At 43.0% G+C, this 21,315-nt stretch overlaps 1 protein-coding gene across 3 annotated transcripts in view; it reads right to left on the reverse strand.

Moving 5' to 3' along the window:
* Positions 1-17,870, reverse strand: part of slc26a5 (solute carrier family 26 member 5) — a 54,686-nt gene extending 36,816 nt beyond the window's left edge. For 2 of the 3 annotated variants that reach the window (XM_033039871.1, XM_033039869.1), the window contains exons 1-3: positions 17,756-17,870; positions 6,783-6,983; positions 2,999-3,138 (exon numbers count right to left, since the gene is read on the reverse strand). In XM_033039871.1, the coding sequence (XP_032895762.1) occupies positions 2,999-3,138; positions 6,783-6,922 (280 nt within the window). In that variant the 5' untranslated portion in view covers positions 6,923-6,983; positions 17,756-17,870. Of the gene's footprint in view, positions 1-2,998; positions 3,139-6,782; positions 6,984-16,296; positions 16,426-17,755 lie in introns of those variants that run through there. The other variant, XM_033039870.1, reaches the window with a different exon arrangement.
* Between the last annotated feature and the right edge of the window lie 3,445 nt (positions 17,871-21,315).

A 21,315-nucleotide genomic window follows, 5' to 3' on the forward strand; every position in this document is an offset into this window, starting at 1 on the left:
AATAATAATAATAATTATAATAATAATAATAAAATGTAAACATTTTGCTTCGTCTCAAGTGTTTTTAAAATTACAATTGAAAAGAAATGTACAAATTACTTGATGGGGTTTGCCCAGAATATAGTGCAAGGACATAATTGGCAAAATGTATCTAATATAATTTCTCTAATACAGCATGGGTTCTTTGAAATGATTGACAAGAAATGCTGCTTCAGCGACAAATTGGAAATACAAGGATGGAGTTAAAGGGAAAGAGAGTATGGGAAAAGTTAAGAAAGACACCAGAATTAACAGGGCAGAAAGCTCACGAAGCGATAGGAGAGTATGGCCAAGTGAAATAGGAATTGATGTGAAAGGTGAGGTGATTAATGGATTAAAAGTATTACATATGTATGCAAAGTATAAGAAGTAAAGTGGATGAGCTTGAGGCTCAGTTAGAGATTGGTAGATATGACATTGTGGGGATTACAGATATATGACTGCAGGAGGATCGGGACTGGGAACTGAACATTCAAGGTTATACATCCTATTGAAAGGACAGGCAGGTGGGCACAGGAGGTGGGGTAGCTCTGTTGGTAAGGAATGAAATTAAGTTCCTTGCCAGGCATGACATAGGGACTGACGATGAAGAGTCGCTGTGGATAGAATTGAGGAATTATAAAGGTAAGAGGACCTTAATGGGAGTTATCTACAGCCCCCCAAACAGTAGACTGGATATAGGGTGCAAGTTGCAGCAGGAGTTAAAATTGGCATGTAACAAAGATAATGCCACTGTAGTTACGGGAGATTTCAATATGCAGGTAGACTGGGAAAATCTGGTTCGTTCTGGACCCCAAGAAAGGGAGTTTGTAGAGTGCCTCCGAGACAGATTCTTAGAGTAGTTTGTACTGGAGCCTACCAGAGAGAAGGCAATTCTGAATTTAGTATTGGCTAATGAACCAGATTTAAGGAGGGAACAAGGTTAAAGGGGAGACCATTTAAAACTGAAATGAGAAAAAACGTTGTTGCCCAGAGAGTTGCAAATTTGTGGAATTCTCTGCCGCAGAAGGCAGTAGAGGGCAATTCACTGGATGAATTTAAACGAGCTTGAGGGGCTAGCAGAATCAAGGGATGTGGGGAGAAGGCAGACACGGGTTACTGATTGTGGATGATCAGCCATGAGCACAATGAATGGCGGTGCTGGCTCGAAGGTCCAAATGGCCTCCTCCTGCACCTATATTCTATGTTTCTATGTTTTTATCTGTGCTGCACGAGGCAAATAGCTTAGTATTGGTCAGTTGGAGTATCCTTAGCGGTGCTGATAAATGTTTTTATTGGCAGATTTATGGTGTCAATAAAAAGTTGTGATAGCTCTAAATAAAACTAATAATGTTATGCCACAAAAAGTAAGAGGAGTGGTGATGGGACAGTCATCCAGCCATTTAAAACAAACCCACAAGAAACAAAAGCAGTAATTAAAAAAAGTATTTGGCATATCACATCTGCTTCATTATTCACTGAGATTACGACTGACATTTAGCTTCATGACCTGCAATATTCCTGCATCTATTGTCCATAAAAACGTGGACAAAATCTTCACTAGTCGAAGCTTTTCACTGCAGTTTTAGAATATTCTATCCTGGGAAAATCACTGAGTGTTCACTTTATCCACGCTCCTCATGATCTTGTACACTTCAATAAGGTCACTCCTATGCTCCAAAGAAAAATGTCTCACCTTATCCATCTTCTCCCAATTCCAGGTAATATCCTGATGAATCTCTGCTGCACCCTTTCCTCCCTATAGCTCGGTGACCAGAACTGTATATTTATGGTCTCACCAACAACTTCATCATGTGCCACCTTATGTACTCAATATGCTACTCAATGAAAGCAAGCATGCCAAAGGGCTTCTTCACCATACTATCCATAAGGACTTGCCATTTTCAGAGAACTCACAGTTCTTTCCAAGGCTCTGCATCTTCTGTGCAGGTCCTGCTCTGATTTGACAAATTGAAGTGCAATACCTTTCACTTGATAAGGGTTAAATTCCATTTCCTATTACTTAGCCCACCGTCCCAACTGATCTAGATCCTGGTTTCAATGCGCTTCCCCATTGACACTTTAGTCAATTGCCCTATCCTGTCCCTGAGGAGGTCAAGTGATGTGGCCTCTTCAGTAGGGGCCTCTATATATGGATTAAGGAAGCTTTCCTGGACACTTAAATTCCACCCCGTCAAGCCCTTTACACATTGGTAGACCCAGTCAATACGAGAGGTTTAAATCTACAACTAATACTACCCTATTTTACTTTAGCTATCTACAATCTCCCGACACACCTGTTCTTCAAATGCATACTGACTATTGGGAAGACTATAATGCAGTCCCAAAGTGATCATTCTTTCCCCATTTAGAAGTTCTACTCAAAACCTCACTGCATGGTTGCCCAAGAAAATTCTCTCTGGGCACTATAGTAATGACCTCCCTAATCAAAAAGGCAATTCCGCCTCATATCTTACCTGGATCTTTATCATGCCTGTAGCATCTATACTCTGGAACATTGAGCTGCCAGTTACGCCCTTCTTCCCCCAAAATATGTGAATATATGAAATTCCCTATCACAGAATTGAAGCCAAATTGTCAAATATATTCAAGCTGATGGATATTTTTCTTTTGGGTTGAGGGATCAAGGTGTTTGGGGAGAAAGTTGAACAGGGTACTGAATTTGGATGATCAGTCATGATCACATAAAAAGGATTTAATGGCCTACTCTTGCTCTTAGTTTCTATTTCCTACTTTTCTTCTCATGTTCCAGAGATGTACCAAAAGGAAGTTTATTTTTGAAATTAGACCTTGGGTGTCAATTGGAAGGGAATAACTGAGCAAATTAGTTGTTGAATGGTTAAGGCTGGAGAATTAGGATTATGACCATGCTCAGTGCATTCAAACATTCCCTCCCTCTGAACCCAGATACCCCCTCATTCCCTTCCATCACAACAATATATGCAGTGTTCATATTTACCTTGCGGTAGGTGCATCACTCCAGTGCTCACTCCAGATACTATATCTCCTAATATATACTCCTTTACTTGGTAGTTGGGTAGCCATTGCAGAATGGGAACAGAGCTGAAGAGTATTGACTTGGCTTTCACGGTTGAACAACTGCAGAAAACAAAATGAATAAGCAGTAATCTGGCCACTTGTAAATTGGTAGAGGTAGTTAGAAACATAGAAAATAGGTGCAGGAGTAGGCCATTCGGCCCTTCGAGCCTGCACCGTCATTCAATATGATCATGGCTGATCATCCAACTCAGTATCCTGTACCTGCCTTCTCTCCATACCCCCTGATCTCTTTAGCCACAAGGCCACATCTATCTCCCTCTTAAATATAGACAATGAACTGGCCTCAACTACCTTCTGTGGCAGAGAATTCCACATATTCCACAGTTGGTGTGCTATGCCATACAATCCCCAAACCTTAAATGACAGACATCATTTTTGTTTTATAATGCAGGCAATGGAAGCCAAGTTAGAAAGCTGCAGGTTTAAGATCTGGCAATTAATAAATTAAAACAAGGAAATGATAAAGACTTTGAATAAATATTTTGTTTCATCATCACAGTAGAAAATGCTACAAACACTCCAATGGCCGAAAATGGGAACAGAGGAGGGGAACTTACAGTAAATCATTTTCAATAGAGAAAATCTGCTGGACAAACCACAATAGCTGGCAAATTCTCTGGACCTAATTGCCTGCATCCAAGGAACCCTCTACAACACTCCCCAAGGCCCTGCCATTCACTGTAAAGGTCTTGCCCAGGTTAGACTTTCTAAAACATAGCACCTCTCACAGTGCCCTCCATAATGTTTGGGACCAAGACCCATCATTTATTTATTTGTCTCAGTGCACAATTTGAGATTTGTAATAGAAAAAAAATCACATGTTGTTAAAGTGCACATTGTCAGATTTTAACAGAGGCCATTTTTATACATTTTGGTTTAACCATGTAGAAATTACAGCAGTGTTTATACATAGTCCCCCCATTTCAGGGCACCATAATGTTTGGGACACAGCAATGTCTTGTAAATGAAAGTAGTCATGTTTAGTATTTTGGTGCATATCCTTTGCAATGCAATGACTGCTGGAAGTCTGCGATTCATGGACATCACCAGTTGCTGGGTGTCTTCTCTGGTGATTCTCTGCCAGGCCTGTATTGCAGCCATTTTTAGCTTATGCTTGTTTTGGGGACTAGTCCCCTTCAGTTTTCTCTTCAGAATATAAAAAGGCATGCTCAATTGGGTTCAGATCGGTTGATTAACTTGGCCACTCGAGAATTGATCATTTTTTATCTTTGAAAAGCTCCTTTGATGCTTTAGCAGTATGTTTGGGATCAACACTGTTTGGGATCATTGTCTTGCTGTAGAATGAACTACCGGCCAATGAGTTTTGAGGCATTTGTTTGAACTTGAGCAGATAGCATGTGTTAATACACTTCAGAATTCATTATGCTACAACCATCAGCAATTGTATCATCAATGAAGATAAGTAAGCAGCCATACATGCCCAGGCCATAACACCCCCACCACCGTGTTTCACAGATGAGGTGGTATGGATCTTGGGCAATTCCTTCTCTCCTCCATACTTTGCTCTTGCCATAACACTGATAAGTTAATCTTCGTCTCATCTGTCCACAAGACCTTTTTCCAGAACTGTGGTTGCTCTTTTAAGTACTTCTTGGCAAACTAACCTGGCCAGCCTACTTTTGCGGCTAACCAGTGGTTTGCATCTTGCAGTGTAGCCTCCGTATTTCTGTTCATGAAATCTTCTGCGGACAGTGGTCATTAACAAATCCACACCCGACTCCTGAAGAGTGTTTCTGATCTGTCGGACAGGTGTTTGGGGATTTTTCCTTATTATAGAGAGAATTCTTCTGGTCATCAGCTGTGGAGTTCTTCCTTGGCCTGCTAGTCCCTTTGCGATAAAAGCTCACCAGTGCTCTTAATGTTTCAAACAGTTGATTTTGGTAAGCCTAAGGTTTGGCTGATGTCTCCGACAGTTTTATTCTTGTTTCTCAGTCTCATAATTGCTTCTTTGACTTTCATTGGCACAACTTTGATCCTCGTTGATAAACAGCAATAAAAGTTTCCAAAGGTGATGGAAAGACTGGAGGAAAGACCAGGTGCTGAGAGCTCTCATGTATGAAGGAGGCAATCAAACACGCCTGAGCAATTACAAACACCTGTGAAGCCATGTGTCCCAAACATTATGGTGCCCTGAAATGGGGGGGGGACTATGTATAAACACAGCTATAATTTCTACATGGTGAAACCAAAATGTAAAAAAAAACCTTTAATTAAATCTGACAATATGCACTTTAACCACATGCAATTTTTTTCTAGTACAAATCTCAAATTGTGGAGTACAGAGGCAAATAAATAATTATGGGTCTTTGTCCCAAACATTATGGAGGGCACTGTATTTGTATTAAAGGGCATTAACCATTCCTTAACTCACTTCCCCAGATGATCAAGATCCTGCTATAATTTTTGATATTCATGTTTGTTATATATACCATCCACTTTGGTATCATCTGCAAAATTACTTATAATGGCATGTACATTCTTATCCAAATTATTCCTAAAAACCACAAATAGCAATAGGCCTAGCACTGAACCCTGAGGCACACCATTAGTCACAGGCCTCCAATGCAAATAACAACATTCTACCGTCACCCTGGTTTCTTCCATGAAACCAATTCTCTATCAGGACAGCTAGCTCTCCCTGGATCCCATGTGATATAATCTTCCACAGCAGCCTATTAAGTGAAATCTTAACAAATGCCCCGAGGCCATATAGATAATATCTACAGCTTTCCCCTCGTCAAATGTTTTGGTTATTCCTGCGACTCCACATAGAGACCACATTGGTTTCTGAGGGGCCCTATTCTGTCCCTAGTTACCCTCTTTTCCTTAATGTACATAAAATCTCTTTGGATTTTTCTTAATCTGCCAGATCTATCTCCTACTCCCATATTTGCCCTCCTCGTTTCCTTCTTAGGTATACTCCTCAGATCCCAAAACTCCTCTAAGGGTACACTTGATCCCAGCTGCCTATACCTCGTGTCCCAAATCTGAAATGTCACCTATCCATTTTCTCCAGAGGTGCTGTCTAATGACCCTGTCCCACTTAGGAAACCTGAACGGAAACCTCTGGAGACTTTGAGCCCCACCCAAGGTTTCCGTGCGGTTCCCGGAGGTTGCAGGTTGTTGCCGGAGGTTGCAGGTAGTGGAAACAGGTAGAGAGACTGACAAAAACCTCCGGGAACCGCACGGAAACCTTGGGTGAGGCGCAAAGTCTCCAGAGGTTTCCGTTCAGGTTTCCTAAGTGGGACAGGGGCATAACCCACTGAGTTACTCCAGCTCTATGTGCCCATCTTTGGTATAAATCAGCATCTCCAGTTCCTTCATTACACCCACCTGCCTTGCCCTTCACTCTAACAGGAACAGGCATGCCCTGAACTCTAATCATCACATTTTTAAAAGTATCCCACTTTCTAGATACTCCTTTGCCCACCAACAACCTACTTCAATCTAGTAAGATCCTATCTAATACCATCAAAGTTGGCCTTGCATCAATTCAGAATTTTAACTTGTGGACCCGCCTTGTCTTTATCCGTAACTATTTTAAAGCTAATTGAACTGTGATCATTTGCATTCGGAATCTCATGTCTTCAAGTAATCTTTGGTCCACTTCAGTTCATAACAGTTTATAAAACTCATCACAAATTAGTAACTGAAAGACTTACCGAAAATACTGTAGAAACCTCTCTCTTTTTGATAGCTTCTGCTTTTTTTTCTTATGTAGGTAAGTTTGGAAATATTCTTCATTAAAAACTCTGCGACTGACATTATAGCTCAGTTCACTGCTCAATTCAGTATGGTTCATTTTGAAGTTGATATTTCAATCAAATTGAGAAAACCTTTAAATGTTTCCTTAAATTAATGCACTGCAATAAAAACAGGTAATATTAGATTTATTTATTTCTCATCAACTTTGGTCAATGTTGTAAAAAAAGTGCATTAAGCATATAATATTTAAAAATAAAGAGGCATAACAGTATTTTAACCAGCTTCATAATCAACAGGTAAGATCATTTCAAGGTCAGTTCAAATGCTACAGTCAAAAACTTCAATTAGTGTTTCTCCAACTATTAGATAGTATGCTTAACATTTTTAAATTAACTATTCACAAAAGAATAGAAAACACTAACCTATATGATGATTTTCTTTTGCTCAAAATAATATTGAATACAGCAGGAAAACTACATCAAGCCAAGAATCTTCTAACCAATTATGGCTAATTTAGGCAAGCCAAAAAGTAACACCCAGGCCACTTACTCAATTGGGGAATGGGCAGCCTAGATTGACAAATATTCCATACAGACAACTGCATTCAAACAAGTACATTCTTTGCATGGTGTATATAATATTGAAGTCTTCCACCAACCAGGATAGGTTCAGTGTTGAGAATAACTTATTGGAGCAAACTCAAAGGAGGGAGGATGGAAACCAATATGAAATGCTTGTGGGATAAGCTATGTCAGATAAATCTGGCTCGACAAAATGCAGAGCTAAAAGAGTAAGCAAAACCCAACTAAATATGGGTACAAAGGCGGCCTATACGTCAATGAGGATGATGTACAGGTTGGTTAGAGCTCAGCTGAAGGATTTTGAAATGTGAAGCCTTTACAGTTGAAGATATAGCCTGCAAAGCTAGCAGAGAATGGCACATTTATCTAGAGCCTTTTACAATCTCAAAAGTAGTAATTAAATTATCAGACTCTGTCTGATAATTTTTATTGATGAAGATACATTATCAGTGAATACCCGAAAGCTGACATACAAAAGTGTCGCCCCCCACCGCCCCCAGCACAAATCCTTGGAAAATATCAGGAGATAAGAGCACGGTAAATAATTGGAATCATTGTAGCAAATGATCAGGCTATTCTGTATATGTGGGAATAATCAAAGTTCATCTTGAAGCATTTTAAATCCAATTTTACTTCGGAGTCACGTGAGTGACTACGTGAAGAACCCCGCCAGGACGCATGCGTGTCATATCGTTACACGCATTGCGAAACGTCAGACGCGGTGGAAGGACGTTCCCCCGCGGCGGCAGTTTAAAAGCCGCTAATTGCAGGTAAGCGTTTACTCTGCGGTCTTTTTTGTTTCCATTTTCAAACTACAGGTAGAAAAATGGAGAAAACAAAGAAGACAAGGGCTGCGACAAAGCTGGTGAGGGAGGACCGCGGAGTAGCGGGCAGCCAGCAACAGCAGCTGACGGCACTTGGATCACCCGTAGTGGGATCAGCTGTGCCCGATGTCGCCTCCGCACCAGCCAAATCAACGCGGCAGGGCGGCAAGGCTAGACACAAAACTAACAAGGTCGTGGACTCAGAGGAGTCCGACTTTGAACCACCACGGGCAGCCAGCGACCGAGAGCGCTGGAGCCGAATGGAGCGGTGTATGGAGTGGTGTATGGAGATGGAGTCGGGTCACTGTGGGCCCTATGATAAACCCACAGCAGTACCTTTTCAAGGGCTGCACAGTGCTTCTACCTCATCGGAGGGGAGCACTGCGGGTCAGTTCTGGGCTGACCTGGAAGAGGGGTCCGCAGAAGAAAAGACAAGTGTGCATGGGGTGCGGGAAAAAGAGAATTTACTGGATATGGTGGCCAATTTTATACAGCCTGAACAGACTGGACAAAATCTGGAGCCAAAGCTTGCTGGCAGTATAGACTACATGTCTCTAAACCAGTTACAAGAGCAGGCTGTACTGGACACCACAGGAAGACACCTGGCACTGGGCAATTGCATATCTCTGAACGTTCCAATAGTTAACAACTGTATATGGAAACACATTGGAACAGGAGTCAGGAGTATGGATGTAAAATTGCAAAAAGTACTGAAATTACTGACCACAGGGATAACAGCATTTGCCCGTACAGTGAACAACAGGGACATGTCCCAGGGCCAACAAGATGCACTGGCACTATACTGCAACACCCAGCATGAAATAAATAACATCAGGAAAAGTGCCATTCAACCTACATTGAACCCAAAATTCGCGGGACTGTGCAAACCTGGGACCACAAAACCACCCATACTCTTGTTCGGAGGCAACCTATCGAAGCAGGTAAAAGAGCTCGATGAGGAAGCCAAAACCTTGGGATTAATAAAAGGAACACCAACAAAAACCCACTACAGCCAAAGACAGCATCCCTACGCACCCACCAGCAGAACTGGTGAAAGCTCGAAGGCATGGTATTTCAAACACGAGTCTTTTTTAGGCCATGGCCCAGGCCGGCCTTCTTGGAAGATGCGGGGAACCCCAACGCCAACCAAACCGAAAAACCAGACACCAGCGCAACAACAACAGCGAAAAAACTACAAAAAGAAGTAAACCTGCCACTGGTAACAATGGAGGTAGGTGGGTCTGGTTCCCTAAAAAATATGGAGAGCATGGAGGTTGGGGGGAGACTACACTGGTTTTTGAATGCATGGAGCATATTAACAACCGATACTTACATCTTAAGCAGTATCCAGGGATATACAATAGAGTTTATACACAAGTACAGCCCTCAGTTCAACATATACCGAACCGAGTGTTCGTGCTCTCTGATAAAGAAAAATCAGAGGCACAAGCTGAACTGGAGCGGCTTTATATAAAAGGTGTAATTGAGATAACTCAACACGAACCATTAGAATTCGTGTCCAATATTTTTACCAAAATCAAAAAAGATGGTGGTTGTCGCATCATCATCGATCTGACAAAATTGAATACATTTGTACAATATATTCACTTTAAAATGGAAACCTTTGTTACTGCTAAACAATTAATTTCCAAAGGTTACTTCATGGCCAGCATCGATTTAAAAGATGCTTACTATACAGTGCCTATACGAGGTGACCACAGATGTTACTTAAAATTCAACTGGATGGGACAACTTTGGCAGTATAAAGCACTGCCAAATGGGCTATCATCAGCCCCCAGGCTGTTCACAAAAATTTTAAAACCAGCCCTAGCATTTCTACGGAAACGTAAACACATGGTTATGGCATATTTAGATGACATATTCATTGTGGGCAAAACTTTGGAATTGGCCATACAAACTGTAACAGCCACAAAACAGCTTTTTGAAAAACTGGGATTTATCATCCATCCAGTTAAATCTAAACTAACGCCGTCCACCACTATGGACTATTTGGGATTCACCATTGACTCAGTTCACATGACGGTGACACTACCTAAGGGAAAGGCTAGTGATTTAATAGAGGCTTGCAATAACCTCATTGACATCAGAAAACCATCCATCAGATTGGTAGCAAAAGTAATTGGTAAAATGGTGGCTGCTTTCCCAGCCACACAATTTGGACCTCTACATTACCAAAACTTACAGAGAGCAAAAATACAAGCGCTCAAAATTAATGCAGGTCACTTTGACAGACCTATGAGACTACCAATCCAAGCCAAAACGGAACTAATATGGTGGATAGACAACATCTGGCTTTGTTCAAACCCAATCATTGTCAGTAACCCTTCCATGGTGCCAGTGCACTTGGGTGGGGAGCCACCGATACCATCACCAGCTGTGGAGGGAGATGGACTGCACAGGAGGCATCTTTCTTACTCACACTGGGCATAAACTACTTGGAAATGTTGGGTGCATTCCATGGCCTAAAGTCATATTGTACTGGGTCATATCACCAGCATGTTCGACTACAAATAGACAATACCACCGTGGTAGCATACATTAACCACATGGGTGGAAACAAATCGATATCATGTGACAATCTGGCTAACTCAATTTGGCAATGGTGCATCCAAAGAGATATTTGGATATCAGCCACTTACCTACCAGGGAGACTAAATTTAGTGGCAGACACCAGGTCACGCAAATTTAATGATAACACCGAATGGATGTTGAACAAAATAGTGTTTGCTGATATTACAGCAAAATATGGAACACCAGATATCGATCTATTCGCATCCAGACTAAACAACCAGATACCAAACTATGTTTCATGGGAACCAGATTCTGGGGCAGCAGCGACAGATGCATTTTCGCTGCATTGGGGGAAATTGTTTATTTACGCATTCCCTCCTTTCTGCCTCATCAGTCGGGTATTAAGGAAAATACAACAAGACTCTGCGTCTGGTATTTTGGTAGTGCCCGATTGGCCTACACAACCATGGTTCCCAGTGGTACAAAACATGGTGTTAGAACCATGTATTTCCATCCCACATAGACCAGACTTATTGCTACATCCCGTAACAGGGGATAGCCACCCATGCCATAAATATTTGAACCTATTAATTTGTAGAGTTTAAAAACACCACTTCTACAACTTGGACTAACGGACCGAACAGCGAACATGATCTCGGCGGCCCAAAGACAATCGACTAAAAAACAGTACCTGGTCTACATCAGGAAGTGGGAAATGTACTGCCATAAAAACAACATCACCGACAGAAACATGAACATCCCGTCTGTTCTGGAATATCTGGCAGGCCTCCACTATGATGAGGGGCTCAGTTACAGTGCCATCAACAGCGCCAGAAGTGCCCTGTCGACTTACCTATGGCAAGGGACAGAGCGTTACTCTGTAGGAACTCACCCACTGGTAACAAAGCTCATGAGGGGAATTTTTAATACTAATCCCCCAAAAACCAGGTACTCCCAAATTTGGGATGTAAGCATTGTCCTGAAGACGCTCAGAAACTGGTCTCCAGCATCAGCTCTGTCCCTACACAGACTGACTTTAAAAACAGTCATGTTAATGGCATTGGTCACGGCACAGAGGGTACAGTCACTGCATAAACTGAGACTGGACAACATGACTTCCTCACCTGACAATATTACGTTCCACATCTACGAGCTAGTAAAGCAGAACAGACAGGGATCAGCAGGCCTCAATATACTATTTAGGTCATACCCTACAGATGACCGTCTCAGTATAGTTAGACACCTGTCATTATACATAGAGAAAACAAAAATCCTAAGAAGCAATGAGAAAGGACTTCTGATCAGCCACAAGCAACCTCACAAAGATTGACGGTCCAGACTATCTCGAGATGGCTGAAACAGGTGCTTACACAGGCTGGGGTGGATACTAACATTTTAAAATCTCATTCCACCAGGGCTGCAGCTACATCGGCAGCAATACAATTGGACGTGCCCATGGACCAAGTCCTCGAAGCAGCAGGATGGTCAGGGGAAAGAACATTCCAATTATTTTACAATAAACCAGTAATGAAATCTGGAACATTTGCAGAATTTTTTTTTAATTCTGTAAATTAATTCAAACCCATAAAAGGGTTATAATTTGTGTTAATAAATTTTATGATTTCAATGTCGAATTCATGTCCAAATTATGTTAACACTATTCCTCCTACAGTCAAGGCAGACGTGATGCATGGACTCGTTTCCACGGCAAGAAATCACAGAGCTTTAAAATCTTCACGTAGTCACTCACGTGACTCCGAAGTAAAATAGTAAGATTACACGAGAACTTACCAGTTTGAAGTTTGATCTGTATTTTATGAGGAGTTACGATGAGGGATTACGTGCCCTACGCTCCCACCCTTGATCATATACTTAACTGGTCTCTCTTCTCTAATCTTACTATGTTTAGTCATTACAGTTGTCTGTGATTTCACACCGCTGCTTTGAAGAATGACACGCATGCGTCCTGGCGGGGTTCTTCACGTAATCCCTCATCGTAACTCTTCATAAAATACAGATCAAACTTCAAACTGGTAAGTTCTCGTTTAATCTTACTATTAAATACCATTGTGAAATACAAAATAGTTGAGGCTACTCTTTCATAATTTGCAAAAGATAAAAGTTCTTGAAAAAGGGAAATGTAACCAGGCTATTTACACTATTGTAGAGTGATGAAAAAGGGAACACTTATTTAAACGTTATTAGATGATAATTTATGTTTACTGAAGCAAGATAAAATCCTTGACAGAGTCCTTGACTGAGAGATAGGAGTTCCAAGAATATAACACCAAAGAGTAACTTTTCAATGTGTATCCGATAAGTTCTAGGGTGAAAGTTTTAGGGTTTTGTGACCTGGGCGCTACAGCCAGTCCCTGGTTAACTCACTTGCCCCAGGTCTAGCTGTAGCGCCCAGGTCGCCTGCGTGAAAAGATGAACACAGAACTATTTCTTCCTTCCATCCAGTTCATCTTCGTAGTGCTTTGCATCAGGAAGGCTGGGAGGATGCCTGTAACCTTGTCTATTTCCTTTATTTTCTCTCTTCTACCTTCCAAGAGCAGATACTGTATTTTGAAAGCCCAGACATCCAGACTCAAGAATAGCTTCTTCCTGACTTCTTTCAGACTCTCAAACTAATCACCCCGTTCACACCACCTACTCTCAAGTCTACCTCATTTAGCTATACCTTTATTGGACTTTATTTTTTTACACTACTTCAGATTGCACTACAATCTTTTCATAATTGTGCTGTTTGGCATCCATCGTTATACTTATTGTTGTAACTATCATTATAAAGTATACTATATAGTCTGAGCTTCATGCAAACATGAAATGTAAAGCCGTATCCTGGGTATATCCTGGCAAGACAGAGTGTCCAACCCCCTTCCCATTGGTACAGAGCTTTTGCATTTTTCAGCTTGAAATTGTGCAATCTGGTGCAAACTGTAGCGAGTCTTTTAACTTACACTTGAATGCAATATTTATGCTTTAGATTGAATTAGTTATGAATAAGGTTAGGCTAAATTACATTCCTAATTACATTCCACAGTATGGCCATGCTCTGATCAACAGGTGCAGCACATGAATGGTCTTAGTATATTCATGTATGGAAATCAAATTATAATCAAACACTTGACCAACCTGGGTCACACTGCACACATGGGACTACTCCTGACCCCAACTCCAGTTGCACACCTTCTCTCATTCCTGACCCCGTCCAGCTTTACACCTGGCCCCCTATTCTACCCTGATCATAGCTGCTTACCTGCTTAGGTTCCCAGTGCTGAACACTCCCATTGTCCCAGCTTTGACTGCACACCTAGTACTATTCCAGACCTTGACTCTGGATGCACACTTGGCCTTGCTCCTAGCCCCTCTGCACTGACAATACATTTGGCCCACACATAAAGCCCCATACCTGACCCCCTGGACTTAACCTATTACGTTCAAGTCCACAGGTGCTTATCTAATGCGGTAATCTTTTATGGGGCACTTCACAGACCAAATTATGTATTAAAAAAATTTGCTACCTCCATTGGCTTCCTTGTTATCTAACATGTTAGTTACTTTGTCAAATAAGTCATCAATTGGTTGAACACAATTTCTTACCCATAAAATTATACTCACTCAGCTGTATAAGTATTCAGTACCATTTCCTTCATTTTCCTAACAAACTGTCCTGAAGCCATTTTCATCCCCAATATTTTCAGTGTTTTGCTGCCTTCCTCTCAGCTGGGACTTTCCTGAAATGCTAAGTTCAATAACTATATATTTAAGCAATATTATTCTATTAAATGTGATCTTGAGAGTACATACTATTTTCTGTGGTATTCATAACACAGCAATAATAAAAAGATCTTTGTTTTGATTGCACCTACCAACATGCATACATTATTATATTAGTTAATAAGTACCGAGGGCAAATTTTTGTTCCAATGCTCCCCTTTCCCAATTCCCACTTTTACATTGAAGTGATTAAAATCCAAGTGAAGTTATCAGAAAAATAAAAACGTCCGGAATGGATGATATTCATTCCGTGGTTGGTTAGAGTCAGTATTAGCACAATTACTATATTAAACTTTGAATCTTCAGATGTCCTGGTTCAAGCTAAAACTAAAGACAAATAATAACCTCCTCACACATTCCCCTGCAAGTATCTCTGTCACTCCTTTAAAATATGCCCCTTCTTTGAATAAGCTCTTAAACATTGCATCTGAATCAGTTTCCATCTGATTACACTCCTCGAGGATGTTCATCTACGTGTTCAATTAATAAAACAACAAGATTGGGGACATTTCTAATCAACCTGTGAAAGGAATTTTGGGGGGGGGGGGGGGGTTGTTAGAAATAGTCAGTGAGGTAAACAAACATAATAGTTGAGTGGCAAATAACAATAGTATGTTATGACAGACAGCCTGACACCTTGCATATCATTTTAATATTACACTTATCCCACCCCCCGGAAATTCCGGATTAATAAATTAAGGTTTTGTCAACTAATTGCAAATCAATAACATTAGCCAACTCCGAAACACGAAGCGCTGAGCATTGGGATCCAGACATCACGGACAATTGGCCTCAGTTCCCTGCTCATATCTGGCAGTGCTCTGTCTGACCCAGCGGCCATGGAGCGTTTTTGAAAGTGGGCAGGCTGAGCGATCACTGGCCTTGGGGGTACCCGGTGAGGTAGTGGACCATCAAGTGGGGGGGAGGTGTGGGAGGGAGGTGTGCCCCCTCCTACGGTGGGGACTTGTTAAAATTTGATGTATTAAAATCATGTTTTAGTGCATTGTAGAAGTATGATTTCAATGTTTTTTGTTTGAAGTATTTTTAAGACGTAACTTTTTCCACACAAAGGGTGGTGGGTGTATGGAACAAGCTGCCAGAGGAGGTAGTTGAGGCAGGGACTATTTCAACATTTAAGAAACAGTTAGACTGATACATGGATAGGTCAGGTTTGGAGGGATATTGACCAAAAGCAGGTAGTGTAGCTGGGACATGTTGGCGGGTGTGGGCAAGTTGCGCCGAATAACCTGTTTTCACACTGTATCACTCTATGACTGCATTATACCTCCATCATGCATGAATGCTTCAAAATCAAGTGGTCGAGTTTTATTGCCATATACTCAAGCATAGAAATAGAAAAATAGGTGCAGGAATAGGCCATTCGGCCCTTCGAGCCAGCACTGCCATTCAATGTGATCATGGCTGTTCATCAAAATCAGTACCTCTTTCCTGTTTTTTTCCCATATCCCTTGATTTTGCTAGCCCCAAGAGCTAAATGTAACTCTCTCTTGAAAACATCCAGTGAATTTGCCTCCAATGCCTTCTGTGGTAGATAATTCCAGATTCACAACTCTCAGCGTGAAGAAACTGTCCACATCTCAGTCCGAACTGGCCTACCCTTTATTCTTAAACTGTGACCGCTGATTCTGAACTCCCCCCAACATCTAGCAGGCAAGCAGGATGCCTTCTCCAACCACCCCCATTTGAAGGCCACTATCTTCCACCGTTTCTACCCAGTGCTTGGTACTTACTTCCAACAACCACTGGTTGTCCTCTATAGTGCCCGATCCATGCCGGTCACCTGGGTAAATTCGGCAGAGACTCTCACGGCAGCGACGCAACGCTTCCGACTGCCCGGGACTCTTGCTCTGAGGCTGCTCCATGGCCGGAGCTGCAGCGAGCGACTCGCCAGCCCGGCAAACACGCGACAGCCTCGGCTCCCCGTCCGCATCTGTCCCCGCCGCTGCTTCTGTTTCCACCCCTCCCTCAGCCCCGGCTCTCCAACACCCGCGGCCCGTGCAGTTGATACGAGTTTTGAAACTTACGTTTTCACAGAATTTCTCACGACAGATTTGTGATCAACGTGAATTTGGCGAAATGCGAAATGCGTGAGAGTTGGCAGTCCTGGAATATCAGCATTATACACAAGGATCAAGCACTGAAAAACTACATGTGTACTTTACAATGCCTCTACTCTTAGACGACCCACATCACATGCTTATGATGACAATTTTCTCTCGAGTCATATGCTTCCCTTTCAATGTTAAGGAAGTGTAGTCTTACGACATGTGCGTACAGGGCAGCGATTGCACGTTTATTTGCCTTCGATGCACAAATAAAATCAATTAAAATCAAACTTTCACTTTAATACTCACGAACAAACCGAGTAGTTTAAACCGAGTACTTAGGCTAAAAGACCACTCAATCGGAATTCACGAAATCAAAACCAAAACACACTCACAATCTAATAAAACATTTCGAAACTACAATAAAAACCTTTTCAACCCCATTCTAAATCCGTGGTTAGAATAGGCTGTTTATAGTTGTCATTACAAATTGGCAACTTTGATCCCCAACAACAATCACGTACTTCTCGAAGACTTCAGCAGCGAGTTAGTAGACTCTCCTGAATGGTGACTCAATATTTCAAAGAATTTCCCCGCGCCTCCACTAAAAAAGTCAAGGGACTGCTCTTTATCGCTACTACTTTTTTGTTGATACTTGGAGGGAATGAGCACTGCTCTCGTCGACAATACGGTGTAGAAGGAGGTAATGCTTTTCATTCCTCACCGCAACTCACAGACAAATAAGATTTTAAAAAAGTACAAAAACCAATACAGATAGTGAAAGTTCATTGTTTTATTCCCAGATAGTAAAATATTGATGTTAAATGTCTGTACACATCTGAGATTGAAGAAAGCACCACCACTCAGGCATTGAACAAGTGTCAGGCACCGAGTCTTTAAAGCATCAGTGGTTCCCCTTGGGTTTAGTCATCTAGTTGCTTTGAGCTGACACGGGAGCTGGATGATAATGGAACCGGAGCCAAAGTGCTCACTGTGTGAGAGTGCGACCGCTAGGAGCGGTGCCCTTGTTGACAGCGGCTCGGTGCAGGGAGAGGGGAGATACCCGACAGCATGGATGTCAACGCTCCCCTGCCTGGGGACCCAGGCTCACCCACCCAACTCCCGCGGTCAGTGGGTCACTCACCCTTCGTCCCTTATTGCCCTCCAGCCTCTCCGTATACTGCACGGTCAGGGCACCCTGCCGACGCCGTCTCTGAAACAAACCATCTTCACGCCGCCGCTCCAGCCCGTCGACCGCGCCAGACTCTCATTGGTCGGGGGGGGGCCCCCTCCCCTAATTAGCATCACGTGACCACAGGCGCTCCATCGTGGGCAAGGCCCACGGATTCCTGCTGCTGAGTGCGCCTGCACGAACCTCACCGCCCCCACCGCGCCAGGGCTGAGCCTTGGAGATGTCTAAATGTCCGTGGGTGGAGCGTATTTATTTTTATAACGCGTGTTTCTGTTCCTCACTGCGGAGCACTTGTTAATGCTAGTTGCAGGAAGGAACTGCAGGTGTTGGTTTACACCGAAGATAGACACAAAATAGATGGGAGGAGACAGCAGGAGGGCTGAGGAAGGGGAGGAGACAGCAAGGACCAAAGATCTTATAGCAGAGCTCCTCTATAATCTTTGGCAAGGACTAACAAAATTGGGAGAATTCAATGTTCATGCCCTCAGGATGCAGACTCCCCAAGCGGAATATGAGGTGCTGTTCCTCCAATTTCTGGTGTTGCTCGCTCTGGCCATGGAGGAGACCCAGGACAGAGAGGTCGGATACGGAGTGGGAGGGGGAGTTGAAGTGCTGAGCCACCGGGAGGTCAGGTAGGTTCCCCAACGATCGCCCAACCTCCGCTTGGTCTCACCGATATAGATCTGCTGACATCTAGAGCAGCGGATGCAATAGATGAGGTTGGAGGAGATGCAGGTAAACCTCTGTCGCACCTGGAACGACTGCTTGGGTCCTTGAATGGAGTCGAGGGGGGAGGTAAAGGGACAAGTGTTGCATTTCTTGCGGTTGCAAGGGAAAGTGCCCGGGGAGGGGGTGGTACGGGAAGGAAGGGAAGAATGAAAGAAAGAATGAAGAACGGGGGTTCCTCTCATCCACCATAGATGAGGCTCGCACCAGGGTCTCTTCCATACCCCGCAACACTGCTCTCTCTCCCCATCCCTCCACTCGCTACGAGTCCCCCAAGTCCTCACCTTTCACCCCACCAGCCGTCACATACAACAAGTAATCCTCTTGTCAGTTTCGCCACCTCCAACGTGACCCCACCACTCGCCACATCTTCCCATCTCCCCCCATATCTGCCTTCCGCAAAGACCGCTCCCTCCATAACTCCATTGTCAATTCTTCCCTTCCTTCCCGTACCACCCCCTCCCCGGGCACTTTCCCTTGCAACCGCAAGAAATGCAACACTTGTCCCTTTACCTCCCCCCTCGACTCCATTCAAGGACCCAAGCAGTCGTTCCAGGTGCGACAGAGGTTTACCTGCATCTCCTCCAACCTCATCTATTGCATCCGCTGCTCTAGACGTCAGCAGATCTATATCGGTGAGACCAAGCGGAGGTTGGGCGATCGTTTCGCCGAACACCTCCGCTCGGTCCGCAGGAACCTACCTGACCTCCCGGTGGCTCAGCACTTCAACTCCTCCTCCCACTCCGTATCCGACCTCTCTGTCCTGGGTCTCCTCCATGGCCAGAGCGAGCAACACCGGAAATTGGAGGAACAGCACCTCATATTCCGCTTGGGGAGTCTGAATCCTGGGGGCATGAACATTGAATTCTCCCAATTTTGTTAGTCCTTGCTGTCTCCTCCCCTTCCTCAGCCCTCCTGCTGTCTCCTCCCATCCCCCAGCCTTCGGGCTCCTCCTCCTTTTTCCTTTCTTCTCCCCCCCCCCCCCCCCCCCCCACCCCCGATCAGTCTGAAGAAGGGTTTCGGCCCGAAACTTTGCCTTTTTCCTTCGCTCCATAGATGCTGCTGCACCCGCTGAGTTTCTCCAGCTTTTTTGTGTACAGTCTGAAGAAGGTTCTTGACCAAAACGACACCCATTCCTATTTTGTGTCCATCTACTTGTTAATACAATATGTTCGGATTTCGGCCTGTAATGAAAACGCCAAAGTCAATGAGAAAAGTGATTCCTTAGGGTAAAGCTTTTCCCGTTAGAAGATGCTTCTAAGGTTTAAGGTTAAAATTTGGGGCAAATGGTTAGAATATTTTAATTTTATAATCGTAATGTAAGACCTGAAGCTCCCTGCTGATAACGATAGTGTAAATAACTGCAATTCTGAGCTTTCAAAGAGAAGTGGATTCGCACTTGAGGCAAGAGCATTTCCAGGGAATAGGGAGGTTTCACGGCAGTCGGGTCACGACCCATGACCCGTACTGTTGCTACGCTACTCCAAATGGATTACACGCGATGAACTGCAGGTAGGCACTTACCATTGTTTCCAGCGTAGCGGGCCCGTTAAAACTCGCCGAAAATGTCAATTTTTGCCTGTAAATAATTATGGAAATCGGAATAAGCCTGTGAGACATTTAGCTTACTTCAGAATTCCAAAAGTGAGGATAAATGACGGTAGATAGAAGCGAGAGCTGAAGGGACAACAACAGCCAGAGTGCTTGGTGAACATTTGCCGTTTGCTCACTGCATTTCATCAACTAAGGCATTATTTGTGTTATTTCTTGATTCCTTTGGCATCTAAAAAGTTTCAGAAGTGATAAATCTGGCTGTAATTTTTTTAAATCGCCTGTGGTTCTCAAGTGGGTTTTTACATACAAAATGAAAACGCATCTGAAGAAAAATTTACAGCCAGATTTATCACTTCCGAGACTTTTTAAGATACCAAAGGAATCAAGAAAAAATACAAATAATGCCTTACTTAATGAAATGCAGTGGGCAAACGCGATAATTCCCAATATTTTCAATTCCGATATCTGCACAGCCAATGTTCACCAAGCACTTTAGCTGTTGTTGTCCCTTCAGTTCTCGCTTCTCCTTACCTTCATTTCGTTTCACATTTGGAATTCTAAAGTTGGGTACATGACTCTCACACTTACCCCGACTTCCACAATTTTTTTCAGCGCAAAAATTCAACATTTTGGTGGTTTTTAACAGGCAGGAAAGTACGCGTTTCTTGCATTAATAACATATACCGGAAGTTACGGATGTCCTCCAGATGGATTGAGCGGGTCCGTGCGTCAAGCCCTATGACCCAGTGACCTTACGTGCAATCCCCCTATTGGAAAAGGATGTGAGCATAGTACAAACACAATCACTTTATCTCAAGACAAGACATGTCTTGTCACATGTCACATGTTGTCTCATGTATGAATTGGTACAGTGACATTTGTGGTCACCATACAGCCATACAAATAAAAAAGAGCACAGAACACGATAGTCTTTAACATAGACACCCCACACAGCGGAATCAAAGTTTCCCACTGTGAGGGAAGGCACCCATTCCTATTTTCAGGATGCAGACTAATGAGGTCGAATGTTATAATTGTTCTCTAAATATGGTAATATTTATAAAGCACTTTGCAACATATCTGTACGAGCCATTAAGCCTATATTGATCTAAAGCTCCCCTATCCATGTATCTGTCCAAATGTTTTTTGAATGTTGTTATTGTACCTGCCTCAATGACCTCTTCTGGCAGATCTTTCCAATGACCCACTGTCCTATGTGACTGAAATAAATG

Source organism: Amblyraja radiata, chromosome 21 (assembly GCF_010909765.2).
Source record: "Amblyraja radiata isolate CabotCenter1 chromosome 21, sAmbRad1.1.pri, whole genome shotgun sequence".
Classification (NCBI taxonomy): Eukaryota; Metazoa; Chordata; class Chondrichthyes; order Rajiformes; family Rajidae; genus Amblyraja; species Amblyraja radiata.